Source organism: Podarcis gaigeae (genome assembly GCF_964106915.1).
Source record: "Podarcis gaigeae genome assembly, chromosome: 2".
Lineage (NCBI taxonomy): Eukaryota > Metazoa > Chordata > Lepidosauria > Squamata > Lacertidae > Podarcis > Podarcis gaigeae.
The window spans coordinates 84112654-84135209 of NC_139679.1; the positions used below are offsets into that span (position 1 = coordinate 84112654).

Below are 22556 nucleotides of genomic sequence, written 5' to 3' on the forward strand. Positions count from 1 at the left end.
CATTAATCACCTGGACTTGTATGGGGGAAAGCCCCATTCACTCTGATAGGAACTTCCCCAGCATCACCACCATCATGCAAACAACAGGCCTGGATGGCAATATCTGATCCAGACAGCAGGGACCAAAGGGTTAAAGTCCCCTATCCCACACACCAGCATCCTGAACAAGAATGGAATCTTCATGCTGATTATGTGGTGGAGAAAAAAAATCTTGTTTTTGAGGGCAAACCTAGTGATTTGCGTGTGAAGACCCCCAAACCCCCTCCAAAATAAATCACACAGGAAACAGAATATTTGTTTAGGATTTTTGGCATTAATTTGGCCACAACTTTATTGTTTACAGCATGTGAGTGGTTGCTTAGGCATTGGTTCGGACTACCTGAACCTGCACCGGCAGGAACAGGACTGACAACTGGAACCTCCAGGGGTCAGTAAGGGAAAACATACTGGGGGAGCATAGAGGCGGATTTCTGCCTCTTAGTTCACCCCAGATGTTCCCAGGAACTCTGGCATGGCCCTACGCCTGAGAGGGGATCGGACAGAGCAAATTGAGCCCCTGGATTCCTTTAACGGAATTCCCTAACAGCAGCAACAAAACTGAGGGGTAAGCACAGCCAATCTATAATCCCCTCCACCAAAGGATGAACCAGTGCCTAACTGCCAACCTTACAAAGTTGTGATGATTTGTTACACGGTAGGCAAAAACCAAATGGCACCAGCCAATCAGCCAAGTGGCAAAATTCCTACTGGGCCCCTGCTCCAAAAACAGACGACCCCTAGATAGGCATAGCAAGGTCAAAAACACAACCTAAAATTATAGGGAGGGAGGGCGGGAGATCCGCTGCACGATGCAAAAGAGGAAGTACTTCGCCACGTGCAGCCCCTTAAATAGTCCCTTATGTGCTAATCAAACCCCAACCGACAGAAATCTGCCCCAGTAACAAAGGGGTGACCAATGAGGCAAGGAGGCCATCCAAACGGGCGTGCCCCAGCAACAAGAAGGCAGTTTGGTGATCTCACGGCAACACGTGGCTCTCCATGGTTTGGAGGACACGATTAACATAACCTGCAGTTTGACACTGACTGGTAATGGCTCTCCAAGGCTTTAGGGAGAGGTTTTTCCAATAACAGGCTACCTGATCCTTGAACTGAAAATGTCAGGGAATGAAAATGGGACCTTCTATGTGCAAAGTATGTACTCTACTGCTGAGCTTTGGGACCTCCCCTTCAATTCATCCATATCAAAATAATGCTATTCCAGGTCATGCTCTTATTCTATTTATTTAACTTGCCTTCAATGTATCAAGTGCAGACAATGCTGCCTCTAGGGCTGGAATGGCCTCTGCAAGATCACTTTCACATTCATTCTTCAGTGCTGTGGCTTCTGTTGCTTTTTCTGTAGCAAGTTCTTCATCTATTTTTACAGTTTTGCTTTTTGCTTCAACTTCTGCAGATTCTTTCTCAATTATCTAAAGAAAGAAGATATGAAATGAAATGTTCCATGTAGTAGAATAGTCCCATAGAGCTCCTTCAGATTTCTTTGTTAATTTATTCAGAAAAGCTATTATTTTAGAAAAGATGAATTGATATTATAAAGGAGAACTTTACATAAAACTCTAAACCCTGATTCCAAGCAGCTGATATAATACAGCTAGAGGCACACTTTGTTGTTACACTCTCCCTGGGGTGCAGTGTGGTAGAGTGAAATTATTACAAAAAGGGCCGCAGCACTTTTTCAATAAAAGTGCATGTGTGTGTAGAAATCTAGACCTAACCTGTTAATTAACAAATAGCATACTGGATTGCAACTGGCCTGAAATAAAGCAAATTGGACATTCTCCAGCTGCCCTTTGCTAGATGCCCAGTTAAGCTACACCAGCATCATTTAGACCACTGTGTGCACTGCAGCATCAATACATCTTTAGGAGCAGAAACGTTACCTTCATCATATTTGCATTGTCCACTTTAGCCTGCTCCAACTTAGGCTGCAAATCAACTAATTCTTGCTTCATTTCACCAACCTAAAATGAAGAGCAATTTTCCATGAGTTGTTTAAAAGTATGGCAAATGGGGGGGGGGGGGGAGATAAATGAAGCATTTAAATGTGTCATTAAGAAATACTTACTTAGGGGGAAGTCCCACTGAACGCAATGGGCCTTACTTCTGAACAAACATCAGATAGTGCCATAAGCAAAGTATTATAAGACAACCCATGATTGATTCATTCATTTGAAATATTTTTAGACTTGTTTACATTTAAATATCCAAACAGTTACCCAAAAAAGAAGAGAGTACAGAATATAATATGCTCTAAAGATAGAATAAAACTAATTTCAACACAATCAACAAGTTTTAGGAGTGAAACACAGAGCATACAGAAATAAATAAATGAAAACAAAGGGCAAAACAAACCAGGCTACCTGCTGTGTTTTCTCTAAGTTGTGGTTTGTTTTAGTGCAACTATGGTTGCACCACACTTCCTGAGCCTCACCCCTTCCTTCTTGCTCTTGTTAAGCATGAGCAACAATCTGTTTTGGGAAGCCTGGGAAGCTGCAGTGCCCCACCCACATCTCCTTCACCACCCTTCTGGATAGTTGGGATTCTGGACTACACTGCAGAGAATAGTATCAGTGTTTCTGACCAGCATCAGAGAAATAATATGGTATGGTTTGTCTGTTGCCCAGAGCAGGTGAAAAGCTGCAAGGACACAGCTTCACACTACATGAAAACCAGGCATGGGTAAGCAACCTTAGCTACAATGGACATACCTGAGATTCAGCGAAAGCTAGTTTATCTAAGCCATTAGTATATCTTTTCTTTGCTTTCATGACATTATCTCGGTTCTGAGTTAAAAGTTGTTGGAAGGAAGCTATAAGTTCAAGATAGGAGGTAGGAGTAACGTAATTATGTCGTCCCAATTGGTTCAAAAATCTGGAATGAGAAAGAAATATTTCACTCTACCAGGTATTAAAACGGAAGGATCTATTTGTTCCATTGAGCATCTGATATTATCTGAACATTTGTCAAACTCTGCAAGCCTATGATACTAAATGCTTTTTCAGACAATCACTTTTTTCTAGAAATGCAGTTGTGTTACTTACTGATTCTGCAATTCCCAAGTGTCTTCCTCCTTTCCCCCCCCCCTTAAATCTGTAAGGCTTCTTCTTCCCTTGAGTAAGCCTATCTCCTGCTATTTATTACTAGTGGGGTGAATATTACTTTCAGTTTTGAATAAGGATGGTGAGACTGTTGTACAGAGACAATCTGGGAAAGCTATAACAAAATGACTCACTAGCAAAACCTATTCCATTAGTTTAGCTAAAGGTCAATCTAGATATGACACAGATAATCTGTGAACAGAATCTTGTGTTGTTTTTTAATTTATTCTCCATTCCTACCTGAGGTGGTGCATGGGAGAAGCAAACACGTTGGCCCATTTACCTGATTTATCCCCCATGAAGCTGAGATTTGCAATGCAGAGGAAAATACACAAATATCATGTGTGTGTACGAGAGGCTGAGTTCTAAATCAGGAATATGGGGAGGAGAGAGGCAACACTCCAGCATCATAATATTTATCTGAATCTCTTCATCTCTTTGCTTAAAAAAATAATGCAAGAGATCCCATTCACACACCTCATGCTTCTAATTTGATCCTGAGTTGAGGATGAGGCTCTTGCTACTCACAGTCCATTTACTCTGAGTACATTCAATTCATATAAATGAGATAATCTAAAGCTGGCTTACATAATGCGTTCAAGCATTACTTCTAAAATATTTTGTTTATTTCTGTACTAAATTTTAATTTTGTTTAGCAATGTTATTTTAATGTTATTGATCAGAGTCATAAAAAGACTTTTCTCCACCCTTCTAGTATTTCCCTCCCCCCCCCTTTTATTTACAACAGCTTGCTTTATGAATGTATTTTAAAAAGACCACCTTTCAGAAAGGGACAACACGGAAGTATGGAAGTGTTTACAGATGGGAACAGCTTCCTGACGTTCATTGTCTGTGAGCTCAAGCCTTTCCAAAAATTTAATAGCCACACGCTCAAGAGCATCTTCAGGCCATGGCTGGAAAACATAAGAATAGAAACACTACTTGTGATACTCTCTTCATTATTAAGCATAGCACAGCATATTTGAGTATGTCCCCAGCAGCAGTTCTTCATGAAATCTGCTGCTAGCAGTTCGGGAAAGGAGGAATGGTTCATATTATTTTCCTGCAAGTCAATGTCTGCACTCCACTTTCTGGATTTCTTATTCCCCTGACAAACAAGCTGCAGCAGTCAACACAAATCTTCTTTTTCTAGTACCACCTTACCCCTTCAACCAACACCCCCCACTGCCTTTTCCTGACTGCATCCTAGTTTTTCTGGTGTATTTCCAGGCATATTTTAAGAACAACTCTTACATAGGTTTTAACCTCTTCTAAACTTAGCCTACTATAAGCATGCTGTTTATTGATTTCAAGATTTTTCGTAAACATGCTAATTCCCTTTTGATATAATCAGATTTACTTCTGATTTATCTCTGTTGTCTGTGTTAACTCTTGGGGTGCCAAACTCTGGAGTGCATCCAACTCTCAACAGCAAAAGATCCCCAGAGTTGAATGTCAGATTGCCTGTGAATGGCACACTTTATAATACAAACCAGTGTGCTTTGAGACAATTTGCTGTGGAGGGAGTTTTTAGTTTTTTGCTTTTACAAAAGCAGCCTTACATTTATAGCACAAGTCCCCCCGAATTCACTGTGACCTGGTAACAGATGTACATGGTACTTACAAAGCTGGATTACTCTCTATGGGAGGAGGCATACATAATTCTTGCAACGTGAGAGAACATGTAAGAGAGGCGAAAGCAAGCTTCCATAGGCCAGACTATATTGAGGAAGCTATATTGAAGTCTCAGTACATAAGTACCTATCATATTTAAGTACCTGGAACCAGTCAATAGTACAGCAGTTGATGAGAGATGGGAACTGTCTCAGTCGGTTGCGAAAAGCATCTCCTATTGGGCTGAAGGCTACCACAACATGCAAATTGTCTTTGCAGCGGTTCACAAAGAAAGCAAATAAAGCCAAGGGACTGAGCTCTTCATGCTTACTGCCTGCCTGGGCTACTGCACGAACACCCTAAAGGATAATAAATGTACCAAAAAGAATTACAAAAATTCTAAAATGTGATTCTGAAAAGTAATAAAAAATTAGTATAATCTATGCAGGATAAGACAAAGAAATTATATTTCTAATTGTGAGTTAGATATCAGCAATCTTTGTTAATATGCAAGAAAATCATGCCTGTTAAACTAGTTTATAAGAGCTCCTAATCAGGTGTAATGACCTCATTATGAGCATAAGAAATATTCCTCTTTAATGCTTAATCTTTAAAAGGGAAATAGCACATAGCAATTAAAAATAATCAGCTACTCGTGTTAGAAAAGCAGATGGTTGTACTCAGCTAAGTCCTTCTTAAAAAAGATCCATTGAAATTAATAGTTTGAACTGAATTCTAAGCAGTAGGATTACATATTTTTTAAAAGCAATGTTTATTTTAATTGTAACATTATACTTTACGAGAAGTAGTAAATTATGCATTTCTCATAGCACCTCCATAACTTCTTGCTTTTCATCAGCTGCAAAAAGGTTGGGGACTTCTCCAGTGTTTAGCACACTATCAACATCTTCTAAAAATCCTTCTTCCTTAATTTGTGTGTCTGTGATCAGAAATACAGTCTTCAAGCCCTTCACGCCTGCACTCCTCAAGAGATTCTAAAAGCAACAACAAATATTTAAGTACAATAAATGTACTTAAATGTATTCAATAAATGCTTGCATTAAAAAAATATATTCCTGGGTGCACATCCTAATGAAATGTGTTGCGTACGCCTATGCTAGGTGTACAGAAATGTTTGATTTGTGTAAAAAACAGAACAGTGAAATGAGAAGTTGATTGGTAAATCTTCTGATGGTGATGGTTGGTCCTCTTCCCTGCTGCAAGAATCAGTTGTCTTTTGAGTGGAAAGGACATCCCAGTTACCTGCCAGGGGAAGAGCAAGAGCTGTGGGGAGGTTTATTCCCTTCAAGCAGAAGTTCATAGTTATGAATGGTTTTTAACTACCTGGCTTTAAGAAGTTTAATTCTTCCCTTTACTGTTCTGCTCAGGACAGGAATTGCTGGAGCAAGTTGCTCTTGCATTTAATCCCCTTTTAATAGCACTCAGGTTTGATACAACATGGGAAACTGGCATGTAAACTCCATTCCTCACACTGTACTGCTCAGATTGGAGTCCACCCCCCACTATTTTCCCACAACCAATTCATTCTTCCTGCTAGAAATCACTTTGGCTAGAAAGGGAGACTGCATCTTCCTGTGAGTTTTCCTAGGCTCCCAACTTGTAAAGTTACAGTTCGCATCCAATAAATAAGACAGCATTGAGCAATATAAAGCTTATTGATTCCAGACTAACGCCAGCATATATAAATCTTTACCTTCAGATCGTCCCTCCACTCATTCATTCCGTAGCTCTTAGAGATCTCTGGTTGGAATATATTCATTTTTGCCATAGATGTAGCTAAACGCGTCATGGACTGACGCCCACTTCCTCCCATTCCAACAAGTAAGGCATTACCTCCTGACTGCTTGAGCACACGGCATATGCGAGACAAATGTTCTAGCACATACCTATCACAAAAAAATATATACATTGTTATTAAAAACATAGATCACAAAACTAGTGCTTTTAGTTATACAGACTCCCAGAGGGTATTCTCATTTGTCTCACTCTTTGGATAATCCCTCACCCTGGCTTAAGTGGGCAGCACTAACACTTTGCTATAGTTCATGGGCATAGCTAGGATTTATGTTGGGGGGGGAGGGGGCAGAATCTCAGTTAGTTAAGTATTTATTATTGTCCGGGAGGAAATCACCTTTATGTCCAGGAAAATCTGACTTCTCTGTCGGAAGTGCAAATTTCCTTAAAAGTTTGGGCAAAAATTAAAAAAGCTCAAAAAACTCAACAACTTTTCTGTCTGGATTTGAAATATGGCATTGACTTATTATATTTCACTGGGCTATCCGATTCAGACTGTATGACCTTAGGGAGCATGGAAGGGAGTTTCACTACTCTCTCTCTACTATCTGACGTTTAGAAGACATCTGAAGGCAGCCTTGTTTAGGGAAGTTTTTAATGACCGGTGCTTTAATGTATTTTTAATCCCCCGTTGGAAGCTGCTAAAGTGGCTGGGGAAACCCAGCCAGATGGGTAGGGTATAAGTAATAAATTGTTGTTGCTGTTGTTACTACTAATACTACTACTCTGGATTAAGACTTTTTGGCCAAATCATGAAAGACTGCTGTCACCTTATAAGTTGTAGGAGTAAGTGTCTCCTCAGGTGCATTTAAATTTAAAGCAAACACACTGTGGATATTTGAGAGGATATTTACTAAGACTTTTCACAGTAATGCATGTGTATACCACCAGCTGTGGCCTTTTTGAAACAGCTGACATGTTTCAGCAGGTTGTACAAATAGTTGGTGAGAATCAACAAGTCAGTTGATTAAGTTCTGCCTGGATCATCTTAAGTAAAATTCTGTGTGGAAGCACCCTAAGAAGCAGCCCCAGATACCACAGTTCTAAAGAGAAATAATCTATACAAACCCTAAGACAAAGTACCACATAAATCATTATAAATAAATAAAGTATGCACCTGAAAATTACTAGGTTCATTCTTGTTTTATGAGTTTGGTTATATTCATCCAAACACAAATCCACAACATCACTAAACATTTGTACACTTGGAATTTCAAAGTAAAGTCTTTCATCTCCTTCAAGATCTGGATTCATGTAGTCTCCAAACAACAGATTTCTCATATCTTCCTCAGTTACCTATTGGCAGAAAATAAAGAGAATATAGTCTACAACAGAGCAGTTAGAGTATCAGACTTGGGCCTGGGAGGCCAGGGTTCAAATCCCCACTCAGCCATGAAGCTTACTGGGTGACCTTGGGCTAGTCACTGCCACTCAGCCTAACCTACCTCACAGGGTTGTTGTGGAGCTTAAATGAGTAGGGAAAGAACTATGCAAGCCACCGTGGGTGCCTTGGAGAAAAAGATAGGATACAAATGCAATAAACAAATAAGAAGCCAGTGTGGTGTAGTGGTTAAGAGCGGTAGTCTCGTAATCTGGTGAATGGGGTTCACTTCCCCGCTCCTCCACATGCAGCTGCTGGGTGACCTTGGGCTAGTCACACTTTTCTGAAGTCTCTCAGTCCCACTCACCTCAGAGTGTGTTTGTTTGGGGGGAGGAAGGAGAAAGTTAGCTGCTTTGAGACTCCTTCAGGTGGTGATAAAGCAGGATATCAAATCCAAATGTCTTAACAACCTATTTTAAGAAGGTAATAAAGGCCCCGTTATAACATAGGCGCCTTTTAAAAACTAGAATATTTATTGTAGCAGAAGCATTTGTGGACTAAAACACACTTCCAATCCTCAATTGGAGTGCACAAATGCTATCCACAGGAGAGAGAGAGAGAGAGAGAAATTGTAACCCAATTGGAATGTGGTGGCAACCGTTGCTAAGGAGCCAGTGATGGCAGAGGACAGTTGCAGAGGCCGACAGTCACTTTGGAGAAAAAAACCGTTGGCACCTTAGGGATCCAAAATAAAATAAATAATAATAATAAAAACCTTGCCTGCAGTCAATTAGAGGAAGCAAGGGAATGGGAAGGAAAGTGAAAGTAGGACCTAAATGGGAAAGGTTTGTTTCTTTGTTGTTGTTTTTCCTGAGCGGAGATCAGAAAAGAAACGAGTAAAGTTTGAAAACGGACATGTACACAATACTATAAAATGAAAGGATATAGGAGGGAACTGAAAAGGAGTAGAAATGAAGTACTGTTAAAGGTAAAACCACTTAGCTGACAGAGAAGATCAGAGAGAGCTGGGAGAAAACGACCTGATCCGTCAGGCAGGAGAGAAAAAACTGAAGGGGACTGAGCCTGCCTCCCAGAGTTCATTGCTCTCCTGCCTCCGTCACATGAGGGGAGTCAAAACCCAACCCATTTGGGTTCTCAGTAACCGTATCAAATTGTAAGAGGCATCAGTCTTAAATATATACAGAAAAAGCAAACGGCACATTCACAATAGCAGTTATTCCTCTTTTCATTTTTTTGTTTTGTTTTCTTAACATTATACAATTATATATATTTGCTGTTTCAGTCGTTGACATTTTGCATCTGGCCTCATGGGCAGAGGCAACCCAGCTGTGATGTTTTGGTAATATAAATATATGGGACACATATGGTCTCAAATAAATATATTTATTTACTTATTTATTTGTGTCAACCAAAACATCTATTATTTTATAATTGTGTGTGTTTTGTGTGTGTGTGTGTTTTGTTGAAATAACTGGACATGAGCAGGAGTTAATTTCCTTCAGTAGCATAAATCACCCCATAGGTGAAATAATCACAGATGCAAGCTTAGCCAAGTCAGTTGCTATGACAACGGCGCAGTGCCTTGACTATATCTGTGACAAATGCATGTCAGCTCAGCAGTGTGTCTGTCTGTTAGCGTTACTTATCCAGTGTTACATCCTGAATTGCTAGACTTATTTACAGCAATTGAGATACTTTATGTATCTATATGTACATAAATAATATCAGTGTTTTCCTAATCCCCAATAGACAAGATTGCTTTTTGCACATGGAATGATACAAGGCGGTATGGTTTTGCTCTGGTTCTAATAAAACTAGTCAGGCAGAAATAGGCATGAATATGGGAGAGAAAAAGAGAGTGATCATCTTGTAATAAACAATATGAATACTCACTGGTGCATTTCCTTGTCTCAGATGTGAAAACACTGCATCAAATGATTCTTTGAAATGTTCTTTCACAATATCCTTCATTAGTTTGAACAGCCAAGCTCTATCAGTGTCATCCACAAGGCGGTCATAAAATACTCGAAATACTTCATGTACAAAAAGACGCACCATTGTATGCTTGTTTACAACTGAATCCTTCTTGATGAGCAAGCAGCCTAGGATAACTCGTGCAAAGTCACGCAGATTGAATGTATAATGGGATTTGGCGGGTGTTGGTAACAGGTTGTCCATGGCCTTCTTATATACCTTGAAGATTGAAAGAAAAATTAACAAAACTATTTAAATTAAGTTTTGTACTTAAACACTTTTCATACTTAGGGCACACAGATGTTTCTTGCACTCTTGGTTTAGTACATGTAGAATATTTCCCTGAAAAAATGTGAATGCAGAATCTAAGAAAAACTGCATTGTTGTTGCTCTGCACTTGGGACAATGTCCACACTGACCATAAATGAGCTACAATGAAAGGGAAGGACCACAGAAGACTGGATGCTGAATAAGAGCATCAGATTCCTGAATATCCTCTATGCTGACACATCCTTAAATTGCTGCAAGATTGATGCCAGAAAACAGCCGAAATGTCAGTACTGGAGCCTCTATAGCTGTGTATAATATATGAAGAACTGAATAATACTACATGGCATTAAGTTGAACAATATCAGTATTGCAGATTGAACTATAGAAGGTAAGCAGTCGTCATAATGGCTTCATGCTAGGCTATCTGATGGACTATATTCTCCCATATGAACCTGCCCAGGTTCTGAGATATTCTGGGGAGGCCATTCTCTCATTCCCTCCACCCTCACAGGCAGATTTGGTGGGTGGGGAAGAGAAGGGATTCTCAGTGGTTGCTCCCAGACATTGGCATTCCCTTCCTAGAGAGGTCAGACTGCCTTGCGATCCTTCCACTGGCAGCAGAAACATGAAGAACAAACTAAAGGAGAAAGTAGCAAAGCATTAGAAACTATTCCCCCTTGGAAACTAGCCAGGAATAGGCAGATAGATTGACTAACCATCCTTAACTATGGACTAACCATCCTTAAATGGTTAGTCCATAGTTAGGCTAATTAATCTGTAACAGTAAAAAGCACTTTGAGTCAAGAAAAGGAGTTTTAATTGCACGTGTAGACATACACATGTCTAATATCTGAACTGCCCTCTGAAATCTTAATTTCAGAAGCCTTTTCATGTGCCTTTCTTTTAAAAAAACACACCAGCTACGTGCCTTTCAGAACTGATATGCCTTTGAGACCCTCTGACCCGCCTGGAAGTCACCTATATATTCTGCCTGTGCAGGTAAACCAGAAATGTAGTGTATATATTGGCATCGTACCTCCATAGTGCCACTGACAATTTGGTTTCCAACTGTGAAGTATTCTGGGATAAATTCATTTGCTCTGAGGTAGAAAGATACAACAGTAGAGAAAATCCGGACCATTGTTTCATCACTAAAGGTATTAATCGTGCAAATGTTGAAGTGTCTCAGAAAACGAGGTGTGACTGGATTCCTTCCACCCCCTGGTGGACCCATGGCAGCCATCAACTGTATTTCAACTAATACAATTTTATTTGTATCTTTTAGGTCATACCTTCAAAAGAAATGGAAGTATGATCATCAGACAATTATAAATAGAACAGTACTTCTGCACTTGGAAATCTCTCATGTACAGTATCATGGGGTTTGTATTCTGCAGCAATAATTACGGTATATGAACACATTACATTAACATAGGATACCTCCTTTACTTTTATGACTAATTTCAGCAAGAACAACAAAAGAACCTTAGATGAAGATGAAAATTAGAGATGGACACTCTGAATATCAGTAGTCTGGGACTTACAAATAAAGTTTTGGCATAAAAACAAACTGATAAAAATGACACTTTTCTTTTAACTATGTACATAAAAATAATTTAGTCGGAATAGTTACCAGATGCCGTGGTCAAAAAACTGTCTCAGAAGTTCAATAGGAGGCTGTGCTCCATACTGTTCTAATGCAGGCATATTCATGTCATCCACAAAGATTATACACTTCTTTCCCATAGGTGGGCCAAATATTCCTTTCCGTCTCTTGTCGAGTCTGGCCATGATAATGTTCTAAAATTCAAAAGCAGGACATATTTCTTAACAAACCAGCTCATTCAAAAGAACAGTCAGTGTTGTTTCCAGAGGAAAGTGTGCATAATGGGGCTGGTGAAAGCCGACTTCTTCACTGCCTCCCACTCGCAGAAGTTTGTTCATCATCCCACCCCATTCAGCAACCCTCAGGGGAATCTTGTGGGATCTATTGGAGAGAGAAGGGAGCAGGAAAATCAGCTTCTGCCAGCTTGTTATCCATGCTTTTCTCTGGATCCAATCCATCAAATTCTAGCATGTATTCTATAATAAATACAGGTATGTCTAAAGGTAAGTTTATTCTATTAATTTATATTGACTGCATTCACGTGATACATTAAACTTTGGCTTACCAAAACTGTGAATGTCAGGGCTTCTAAAGAGTCCTTTTTACTCTCACATCACATTGCCAAAGCTTAACCAAAAGCCAAGGTTTGGTGCTTTCTGAAGCACCATCCTCTGTTAAGTGCTTCTCCAGTCATATTTAATAAGAGAGAGGCACTTCCGAAGTACCTCCTTCTCCTCTTTTGAACAGTTCACTTGGGCTACCTACTCCACAACCATGCTTGTTAGCTTGTCTGCCTGCTGGTCTGTTGTCACACAGGAGTTGCCGTGGCCGCTTGCTGACAGCCATACAAACTGCAGCATGACAACAGCCTTACAATTTTATTATATAATGAAATATGCAGTTGTAAACTGCCTGAGGGCCCATTTGCATCAAAAGCAGTAAGGAGTTTCAGTTTGTCCCTATTTGTCATTTTTTTCTGAAAATGTTTTCCATGTGCTTCTTGAAAAGACTTTCACTGCTTGATTTAATAAAACCCTAGGACTTAAACAGCTGTGCAAATATTCAAGCTTAAAAACAGTGAAAGGGGGGAATTATTGTTTTCAAGTGGCCCATTAACCCACATATTCCTGTTTTCTATGTATGCCACTAAAGGTTTATTAATTGATTGACTGAAGTGACCCATTACCTGCTTGTGAATGTAGCTTGCACAGATCCATCCTAATGAATTTTTATTGATTAAAAAAATGGTGGTTATAAGAATAATCCAACCTGAAAAGCTAAAACAAAAAATTCCTTCCAGTAGCACCTAAAAGACCAACTAAGTTAGTTCTAGGTATGAGCTTTTGTGTGCATGCACACTTCTTCAGATACCATCTGAAGAAGTGTGCATGCACACGAAAGCTCATACCTAGAACTAACTTAGTTGGTCTTTAAGGTGCTACTGGAAGGAATTTTTTGTTTTGACTATGGCAGACCAACACGGCTACCTATTTGTAACTGAAAAGCTAATATATTTTACTTCATATGAAGTGGTAAAACTCCCCAAAAGGTTTTTGAGCAAAGGTAAAATGCTATTCTACTGGTGAGTCTCCATCTGAAAAAAATGTTTTCTTGACATGTGAAAGACCGGCTTCAGTAAATTGAGTAGATGAGACTAATAGTGGGTCCAATGGTCAAGAAGGCAGCTTTTGCACATGCTGTAGGGGAATGAGTGGCAGATGGGGCTCATCAACCTGGGAAGGTAACCCATCTAGGAGAAGAAAAACTCTGATTCTAAACCTCTGCTGCCTTGTGGGACAACTTCAAGAGAAGAAAGGGCTAGAGCAGGCATCCCCATATTCAGCCCTCCAGATGTTTTCAGACTACAATTCCCATCATCCTTGACCACTGGTCCTGTTAGCTAGGGATGATGGGAGTTGTAGTCCCAAAACATCTGGAGGGCTGAGTTTGGGGATGTCTGGGCTAGGGAGTAAACTGTAAAGAAATTCAGATGGTAGTCTTCTAACATGGTTGGATAGCGCCTTCTGGCAACTCCTGCAGCCAAACTGGTGCCAGGCATATTGCTCTGCTTTCCTTTGGACCACATCAGTGTGGCCAAGAGGGGGGTCTTTTCATCTGGGCAGCCCAAGACCTCCATACACACTGTGCAGGTTCATGTCCCAGTGCTTCTTCACCCCAGATGTGCACTCCATTGTTTCTCAGAGGGGTGCCAAAATACCCTAATCACATGACATGTACCTCTTATATTTATTTAATGTTATATGCTCAAGCCCTGGGATCTTCTACACCGAGACTAAATCTCCTGCCTCTCCCCTCCCCCTTTTAATTAAATACTTGCATGGTGGAGTGTCATGTAAAATGCAGGGCCTATAGAACTCCAGCAACTCACCATCTTAATTTACCCCAGAGGCCAATTTGTGTCATTGGCTTAATGCACAAGATCTTTAAAATACCTAGCGACACTGCTGTTTATTTTTACCAACCTGAGTCTGGTTGGCACTGGTTCGAGCAGAAAAATTAACAAAGAATGGAAAGTAGAGATTCTTTTCTACATGGTTCATTAGCTTGTCCTTCACATATACAGATTTTCCAGTACCTGTTGGTCCCACAAAAAGCAGCGGTCTTGGAAAGAAATTCATATATTTGTATTAGTTTCTCATTAGTGTATACATATTGTTTGGAAATTAAACATAATTATCAGCAAATAAAGACTGTTGATGGTAGCATTTTTACAGCAATTTATAAACATATGACATTTTTCTCTTTCCATGAATATATAGCTAATATCACAGAAATGTAAGAGAACAACTATAAATAAAATGGGATGTAGAAGTACATGTTAGGCAAAAGACTCTTAGCTACAATTCCTGAATTATATTACAGAGTTGGTCCCCATAATTTTATTCACAACTCAAGTTTTTTTATATGAACAGTAAGTATTTCAGAGTTTATAACTAAGAATTATAAAATTATAAAGAATATTTCTAAGACCAGACTAGTGTAGATTAATGTTTCTAAACTCTTAACTAGTGTCACTTAGTTTTGAGACACAATACAAAGTGATAGTTTACCTTTAAAGCCATAAACAGTGGTATCCAAAGGGCTGTTTTCCCCTCAAATGAACCTGGATACTTCCACTTTGGAGGTCAGGCTATCAGAGAGGGCCTTTTTGGTGGTGGCAAACAAATCATGAAACTCTCCACAAACATGTTCATCCAGCACTTCTTTTTTTACTGTTTCTCAAAATCCAGTTTGAGCCATCCAATTATTCCACATCTTATAATGACCCAATTTGTCTGATGTGTGTGTGTGTGTGTGTGTGTGTGTGTGTGTGTGTGTGTGTATCAGCAGGGATCCCAAGTAGCCTGCACAGCTTGAATAAGATGGATCAGTGCATTTAAGCCCCAACATTAAACCGGGGTTAAATATGCACAGAGCATGCAGTTAGCTTCAACCATTTATTTCAGCAAATGGGAAAGTTTTCACATAATTCTTGGCAAGAGTCATGGCTTTGAGCTGGAATATACATACTAAAAAGTGCAGTTGGGAACAATTCAAAGAAACTTAGCACCCTACTTCTTGATGACCATTCTCAGAATTAACCCCCCAATTTATTATTATGGAAACTTAAGAAGCACACAAAAACCCCAGCTGGACACAAATCTAAGAGGACTGTTTTTCTGGGGGTTTTATTTCTTAGAGTATTTCTTGGAGTATTAATAACATTATTAGAATAGTATTTTCAGGCCTGGTCTCTTCCCTGACAAGTATGATCTCATGAACAATGAAAATATTTTCACTATTATAGGAAGCAATTTTTCTTACTTTCCATATTTAATGCACAATTCCATCAAATAGGTATATCTCACAGTGTCCATTGTTGGGACTATAATGTCTTGAACCTTAAGATTTTTATCATTATAATTGATGCTTTTAATGGCTTCATTCCAATGCATCCAACGGCCCTTGCCTTTCATCTAAGAAGAAATGCAGAAATAGTTTTGCAAAAGATACGGTACTGACAAAATATATACAAAATAGTTTCACTAGAACTTGATGCTTTTAGCAGTTAGTTGTTTTAAAACATTTAATTGAATCTCAAAGCAATTGTTTCAAAATTATCAGCATTATAGATGTATAACATTGTACCCTCCAAACTTGAAGCATGGGAAGTCCTATTATAAAATTATAATTTGGCATAATATTCAGATTATTTGATATGTATATGTATAATCTGGAATATTTAATGTGATTTGATTGGATTGTTAAAGTGCAAAATTTAATAAAAATGAATTTTTAAAAAAATATAATTTGCTACATATTTAGGGTAAATTGCAAGGTATTTTTGAATTTCCTAACAAGTAATAATATTTAGTACTGGGGCTCAATAAGCTCACTCTCTTTCTTGCTCCTACATATGGTGTGCACAGCTGTGTTTATATAAAAAGCCTTACTTGTCATAAAGCACAATGGCGTATCAGTTGGAGTGTTGGACTAGGAGCTGGAAGAGACTAGGATTCAAATCCACATGAAACTCCCTAGGTGACCTTGGGCCAGACACTTACTCTCACAGCCTAACCCTAACTTATCTTGCAGGGTTGCTGTGAGGCTAAAATGGGGAACAGAACTTTGTCTACTGCCTTGAGCTCCAAGGAGGAAAAAGGGTGGGATACAAATGCAATGAATTAATAAATAATAAATTCATCTGTCCCCAAAGAGGAAAAGAAATGTGTTTTCACTTTTTCAAACTGAGCTTTGGCCTCACTGCAGCTTCCTTGCAAAAACCCAGTTGGGAGGAGTAAATGCCCTTTTTTCTCTGTGAAGAAAAGGATGAGAAGTCTCGTTCTCTTCAGTTTTTGGAAGAAGCAGCAAACTAGTGCTTGTGCTACTTCCAAAAACCTTTCCTTTCTTATCTCTGCAGAGAAAAGGAAGGAAAGAAGATAAAGCCTCCGCCTTGCAAGCTGACTTTTTTTTTAAAAAAAAGTTTTTATTTAGGCTTTTTGTGTTACAAAACAAAAAGGGAAAGGTACATCTATTGTCTCCACACTCTATTTGTAGCCATTCCTCATTATTGCATATTACAAAATCAAGGAGGAAGGGAAAGAAGAGGAACAGAGTTTTCTTTTGTTTCTCTCCTGTCTCATTGGGTTTCTTGTAGGAGGCGGCAGCAGCAATGCACTTTTAGTCCTTTTTGCAAAATATCTATTTAAAAATAAATGTAAGTGATATTTTAGCAATTTATTAGGTTTATTTAACACGTATTCAACACAGCAGTAATTATTCAGGCACATAATTCAGCAACCTTGCTCCTATTATTCGGTCCTGTTTATATATATATATAAACATAAACATACATACATATTTCAGTGTTAAGGAAACTGCAGATCAAGAGGCCCATGTATCAAATCCATGAGCCCTCTTCTAACTGCTTTTAATGCAAACAGTGGGAATGTACAGATACCATACAGTATTTCCAACTGTATGTGTCATGCAGTTCCCAGGTACAGTGGTGCCCCGCAAGACGAATGCCTCACAAGATGAAAAACTCACTAGATGACAGAGTTTTCCGTTTTTCGAGGCGCTTCGCAAGACGAAATTCCCTATGGGCTTGCTTCGCAAGACAAAAACGTCTTGCAAGTCTTGCGAGTTTTTACCCTTTCCCCCCCTTTTTCTAAGCCGCTAAGCCGCTAATAGCCGCTAAGATGTTAATAGCGCTAATCCGCAAATCCGCTAATGGCCGTGCTTCGCAAGACAAAAAAACCGCTAGACGAAGAGATTCGCGGAACGAATTATTTTCGTCTTGCGAGGCACCACTGTAATGTAAAACCATTTGAAGGCATGGGCAAAGCCGGGCGGGGGGCAGCTCCCCCCCCCCCCGATCAAATAAATGAATAAAAATACTTAACTGACCAATTGCATTGCAGATAAATCAGTTCTGTTCCACCCACAAACATAGACTGCCCCTCCTAAAGTAAATCCTGGCTATGCCCATATTTGAAAGCAAAGCTTTTGTGGATGTACCATATATAGGTGTATAACGCAGCTTCATGTTTTCAAATTCTATGGCTTTCAACAGCTATTCATTCCTAATGAAATATTTAAGAAATTCAAATATCTGTTAATCATTATATAATTTTTTTCATACCTCAAACATGAAATCATACACCAAGCCTCTCTCTTCAAACGGATGCTCCCATTTCCCCACAGCTGCAGGCATCGGATGTTCGTCCATCTTCCCTCCTATAATATCCCTCATAAAGGCGTCAAACAGAACCCGACCATCACCATCACAGGTTCCACCAATGGACCAGACCGTGGCAAAAGCAAAACAACCCTTCCATTTTTAAAAAGAGAAAGAAATTATGAGGACGACAATGTAATCATGGCAAATCTCACCTGAAAGGCTTTAAAGTTATACTATTTATATAGCAAAAAGAATATTTTGAGGATGCAATCTTCCAGCCAGTTTTCTGGATATTGAACTTAGTGGGACTTACTTAATAAACTTATGGTGACTGCAATTGTACGTCTGTTTACCCATAAGCTACCCATTTCAGAATCTCTTGCAGGCTGGATCTAGATTTGCCCTTCTGTGAACAGAAGGGCTCTTGTCATTTTGTGGAACGCCCTGAGAGCCAATGAAGGCAACCTGCTAACTGAAGGCAATTTTGCAGATTCTACCTTCCCACTGCAGCCCCAAGCACCACACCATAGGCTGTTCCAGAAGGTCCACAGTTGCAGCAGCTTTTCAGGGTGTAGAGAGGAGAAAGAACCAGCAAAACACACCTCTACTCCTTCCTCCAGCATGAGAATCTTGTGAGAGAAACATAACTCATGTCAATTATGGACAGTGGCATAGGAAGCCGCTGGGGTTCCTGGGGCAGATGTTCACACTGCCCATGGGGGCAGAGCAAGCTGGTAGGGCAGGGCGCACTGCTGGAACTGTGTCCCAGCACCCTCCACCTGGAGGGCAGCTGAGGGGGAAGTGGTGTGTGTGCGCCAGTGCTGCCTGCAAAAGCAGCGTAGGCCTGAGCCACCATGTTCTTGCAGGGCACCCTTCAGCTGAAGTGGGAGGTGGCGGGTGGGTGCCAGTTGTGTCCTTCTTGGCTGCCCTCTGGTGGCTGGGAGAGATACAGCAGCCCAGAATGCTGCAAGCCCAGCCCCGGGCCGCACTGCTTTTGGGAGCAGTGTGCCGGGCTCTGGGGCTCCTGGACTTCCATGTCACCTTGGGCTCTAGTGCGCCACCTCCAAGGTAAGTGCTGTCAGGGGTGCACCCCACCCCCGCCAGCTACGCTACTAAATATGAATCCAGTTCAAGTGGGGTGAAATAACTCAAACAGTTTGCTCAAATAAGTGAAAAGATAAAAACATCAGACCAACCATAATCCATTTGCGGATGTGCGGACTGGTAGGCTCCTTCTCCACTGCGTCACTAAGCAACATTTCAATAAGCCGAATGAGAGAAACCACATTATTGCTATTGCTGGTGGGAACCAGCTCCTATAAAAGTAAAAGATTTTTTAATATATATATATATATATATATGAATGCCTCATGAACTTAATCAGTTATAGAACATTTCAGTCAATAATCTTTTGTTTTTAAAATGTGTACTGATTAATATTTGTGTGTGTGTTCCGTATAGACTTGATAAAGATCACAAAATACTTACTAAAAATACTACAACAAACCAACTGAAGTTGTCTTCGTTCAACATTAATTCCTTCACCTCAGTTAACATGTTTTACAATAGATTTCACTATGGTAAGAGTGAACATTTCTTTATTTACCCTGAGCCAATTCCATCAACAGTGGATTATTTCTTTCTCCTGTCTAGGCTTTAGCTAGACCCCTTCTATGCTTCTACTTTCTCTCTGTTTCTTTGCCTGAAAACTGTGTTTACTATTTTGTTATGTATTCAGTGGTTTTCAAGAATGTATATAAGCAGTTGCTTTGCCCCTGTTTCCCAGTTATGTAGTTCAGTAAAGGTTCTTGCTTTTATTGCTGTGTCTTGCCTCATGGTAACCCACCTACACTTCAATTTTCATTTTGGATTAGTCGGGATCCTCTTCAGAGAGGTACCAGCCAGTACCCTTCTAAAAGATCTGTAAACTAACTTGATACAGTTCAGAGAACCAAAGGAGGAAATTCAATTTGGTCTCAAGGGATGCCTTATCAATCACTCCATCACTGCCTGAGCCTTAATGGAGATAGGAATTTATTCCAGACAAAGGCTGTGGAAAGGAATCACTGAGGGAGAACTGAGATTCCTCCATGAGTATCTTTGCTGGCAGGATCCCTGCCTGTCACAGTGAGAACTCTGGAAGCTGAGGGTTAGCATTACAGTCTCCTATCAACTCTTAACACCTTTAACAAACAAACAAACAAAAACAACCCTGTAGATCCAACCCATGTACTTAACAATAGACATACTAAGCTATTATTTTTAGAACAACCTACTTTGCATTTTTTTTGACGCATTCTTAATGCTGGTGGTACTATCCAATTAAAGAGATCTTCAAAAAGTTCTTGATACTCCTTTTGGTCCAGAGGTTCAGGAAGTGTGCTCAACCAAGATGTTACAAGTGGCAACCAGCCCAGCTGTAAAGGCTCCAAATAAATCATTCCACAACGACTGACTGTAGCAGGCTGCAGGATAATAATATTTATCTCTCTTAAAATTTCATTATGTCTCCAATTTCAAGTCCTGTGAATTATTTGAACTTGCCTTTAACATACCGAAGCCTGAGACAGATCCATAGCTTCAAAGATGAGGCTCATCTGAGGGGACATTTGAATGATTTCTCCACTCATCAAACAAAGCTAAGAACAAAAACAAAAAACAAAACCCACACCCAGTTTTAGACTGCTGTAAATTTTATGCACCAGAAGCAACCCAGCTTCTTTCAGGTATTGTGACTTATCTCATTTATCGAAATGTAAGGATCTTCGATAATCAGGATCTTATATAATCAAATTTGGAAAAATGCTAACTTATTAATATCCAGTTTTGGCCCATTGCTCTGCTCCACTATCACTGTATTGCTGTTGTTGTTTTTAGATGCTTAGTATCCTATCTAAAACTATAGTTCCTCTGAACAATTATTTAATGAAAGAGGAAGTACCAAGTTCAGATTTAATGCAGCTCAGAAACTGTTGCATGACTGAGTCTTTGCGATAGAAAATAAGCCCTAAAATACTGAAATCATAATTGGATTTGGATATAAGACTGCAGATTGTACCAAATACTGGATATATATGCATCCATTGGTTCTGTATGGCTCTTTTTAAGCTATTTTTTCTGCTACTTACAAAACCTGGCATTTAGTCAGTTATAGTGCCACAGGGTCCTGAGAAATTTTGGGAGAGAAGTTTTTAAAGCATATTAGTTTTACGATGACACCCCCCCACCCCAAATTAAGAAAACCTAGTAGTTGACTGGTTTCCAAGAGTGTGTGTGCTGACTGGCTCAAGTAAGCTGGCTTCTAAAGGTAAAGGACCCCTGACAGTTAAGTCCAGTTGCAGATGACTCTGGGGTTATGGCGCTCATCTCGCTTTACAGGCCGAGGGAGCCGCCATTTGTCCGCAGACAGTTTTTCTGGTTCATGTGGCCAGCATGACTAAGCCGCTTCTGGTGCAACGGAACACCGAAACCAAAGCAGCACACGGAAATGCCGTTTACCTTCCTGCCGGAGCGATACCTATTTATCTACTTGCACTTTTTGGCATGCTTTCGAACTGCTAGGTTGGCAGGAGCTGGGACCGAGCAACAGGAGCTCACCCCATCGTGGGGATTCGAACCTCCAACTATCTGATCGGCAAGCCCAAGATGCTCAGTGGTTTAGACCACAGTGCCATCCGCATCCTAAGCTGGCTCCTACTTGCACTTATTGTTAAATCTGGTACTACAAGGTTAGAAAACAAAGTGCCTCTCAAAAATACAAACATGAGTGCTAGAAATAATGATGATGATGATGATGATGATGATGATAACATTAGATGTGTATGATATGGAATGAATTTTAGACTGATTTGACAAAAGACCTGATTGCTTATATATCAGCTCTGCTACTGGCACTCTTTCCAGTTTCCTCTTTCCTGTGTTTCTTCTTTAAAAGCCAGCAAACACAATATGCACCTGTGATGTCATTTGTGCTGTAGTTACACAAAGAGCTAGCTATTTGGGGCCAAGGCTCAATGAGTAACTTCTCAACCTGTTTTATCTCAATACACTTGAACAATTTTACAATTGCCTGATGTATTTGGATTACTCAGACATTACCTTTTTGTTGTCATCCAACACAGTGTTCATGCTCTCTATCCAAAGGGTATCAATAGGACCATCAAAAACAACCCATTTGCGATCAGGTGTCTCAGTTAAAGCAAATTCTCGAAAAGTGTTGGCAACTATGCCATCTGTCCACTAAAATAAGTGAAAAAAGACCTTTTAAAATTTGAAGGAAGCATTCAACAGAACCCAATTGTGTAAATCATTTGAATATGGTAATCTGTTCTACTGAATGGACAAAACCTAAGCAAATAAACATCTAGGAAAAAGCTAAGCTTAAATTGTTTTCTGGACACACTTTAGAATAAAACGTAGATATATTACCATTAATATGAGCTAGGTGGAGAATGTGCAAAAATACTACCTTTATTTGTATGAATATGTATTCATGCTAAGGATTGCTGTCCCTGCCCACACTGTTCACAATGCCACCTCCCCTCCCCACTGCCAACCCCAACCCTTCACACCTCACCCAAGGACTTATATCGT

General features: G+C 39.8%; 1 protein-coding gene across 1 annotated transcript in view; it reads right to left on the reverse strand.

Moving 5' to 3' along the window:
* The window catches only part of DNAH12 (dynein axonemal heavy chain 12), a 101108-nt gene that overhangs the window by 30283 nt on the left and 48269 nt on the right, over nt 1–22556 (reverse strand). The window contains exons 32-49 of the mRNA XM_083727093.1: nt 22062–22202; nt 20519–20602; nt 20240–20428; nt 19160–19279; nt 17925–18113; nt 15605–15756; nt 14263–14401; nt 11807–11973; nt 11210–11465; nt 9823–10122; nt 7705–7883; nt 6487–6679; nt 5606–5767; nt 4937–5131; nt 3939–4072; nt 2769–2931; nt 1941–2021; nt 1293–1469 (exon numbers count right to left, since the gene is read on the reverse strand). Coding sequence (XP_083583219.1) covers nt 1293–1469; nt 1941–2021; nt 2769–2931; nt 3939–4072; nt 4937–5131; nt 5606–5767; nt 6487–6679; nt 7705–7883; nt 9823–10122; nt 11210–11465; nt 11807–11973; nt 14263–14401; nt 15605–15756; nt 17925–18113; nt 19160–19279; nt 20240–20428; nt 20519–20602; nt 22062–22202 — 3021 coding nt within the window. The remainder of the gene's footprint in view (nt 1–1292; nt 1470–1940; nt 2022–2768; nt 2932–3938; nt 4073–4936; nt 5132–5605; nt 5768–6486; nt 6680–7704; nt 7884–9822; nt 10123–11209; nt 11466–11806; nt 11974–14262; nt 14402–15604; nt 15757–17924; nt 18114–19159; nt 19280–20239; nt 20429–20518; nt 20603–22061; nt 22203–22556) is intronic.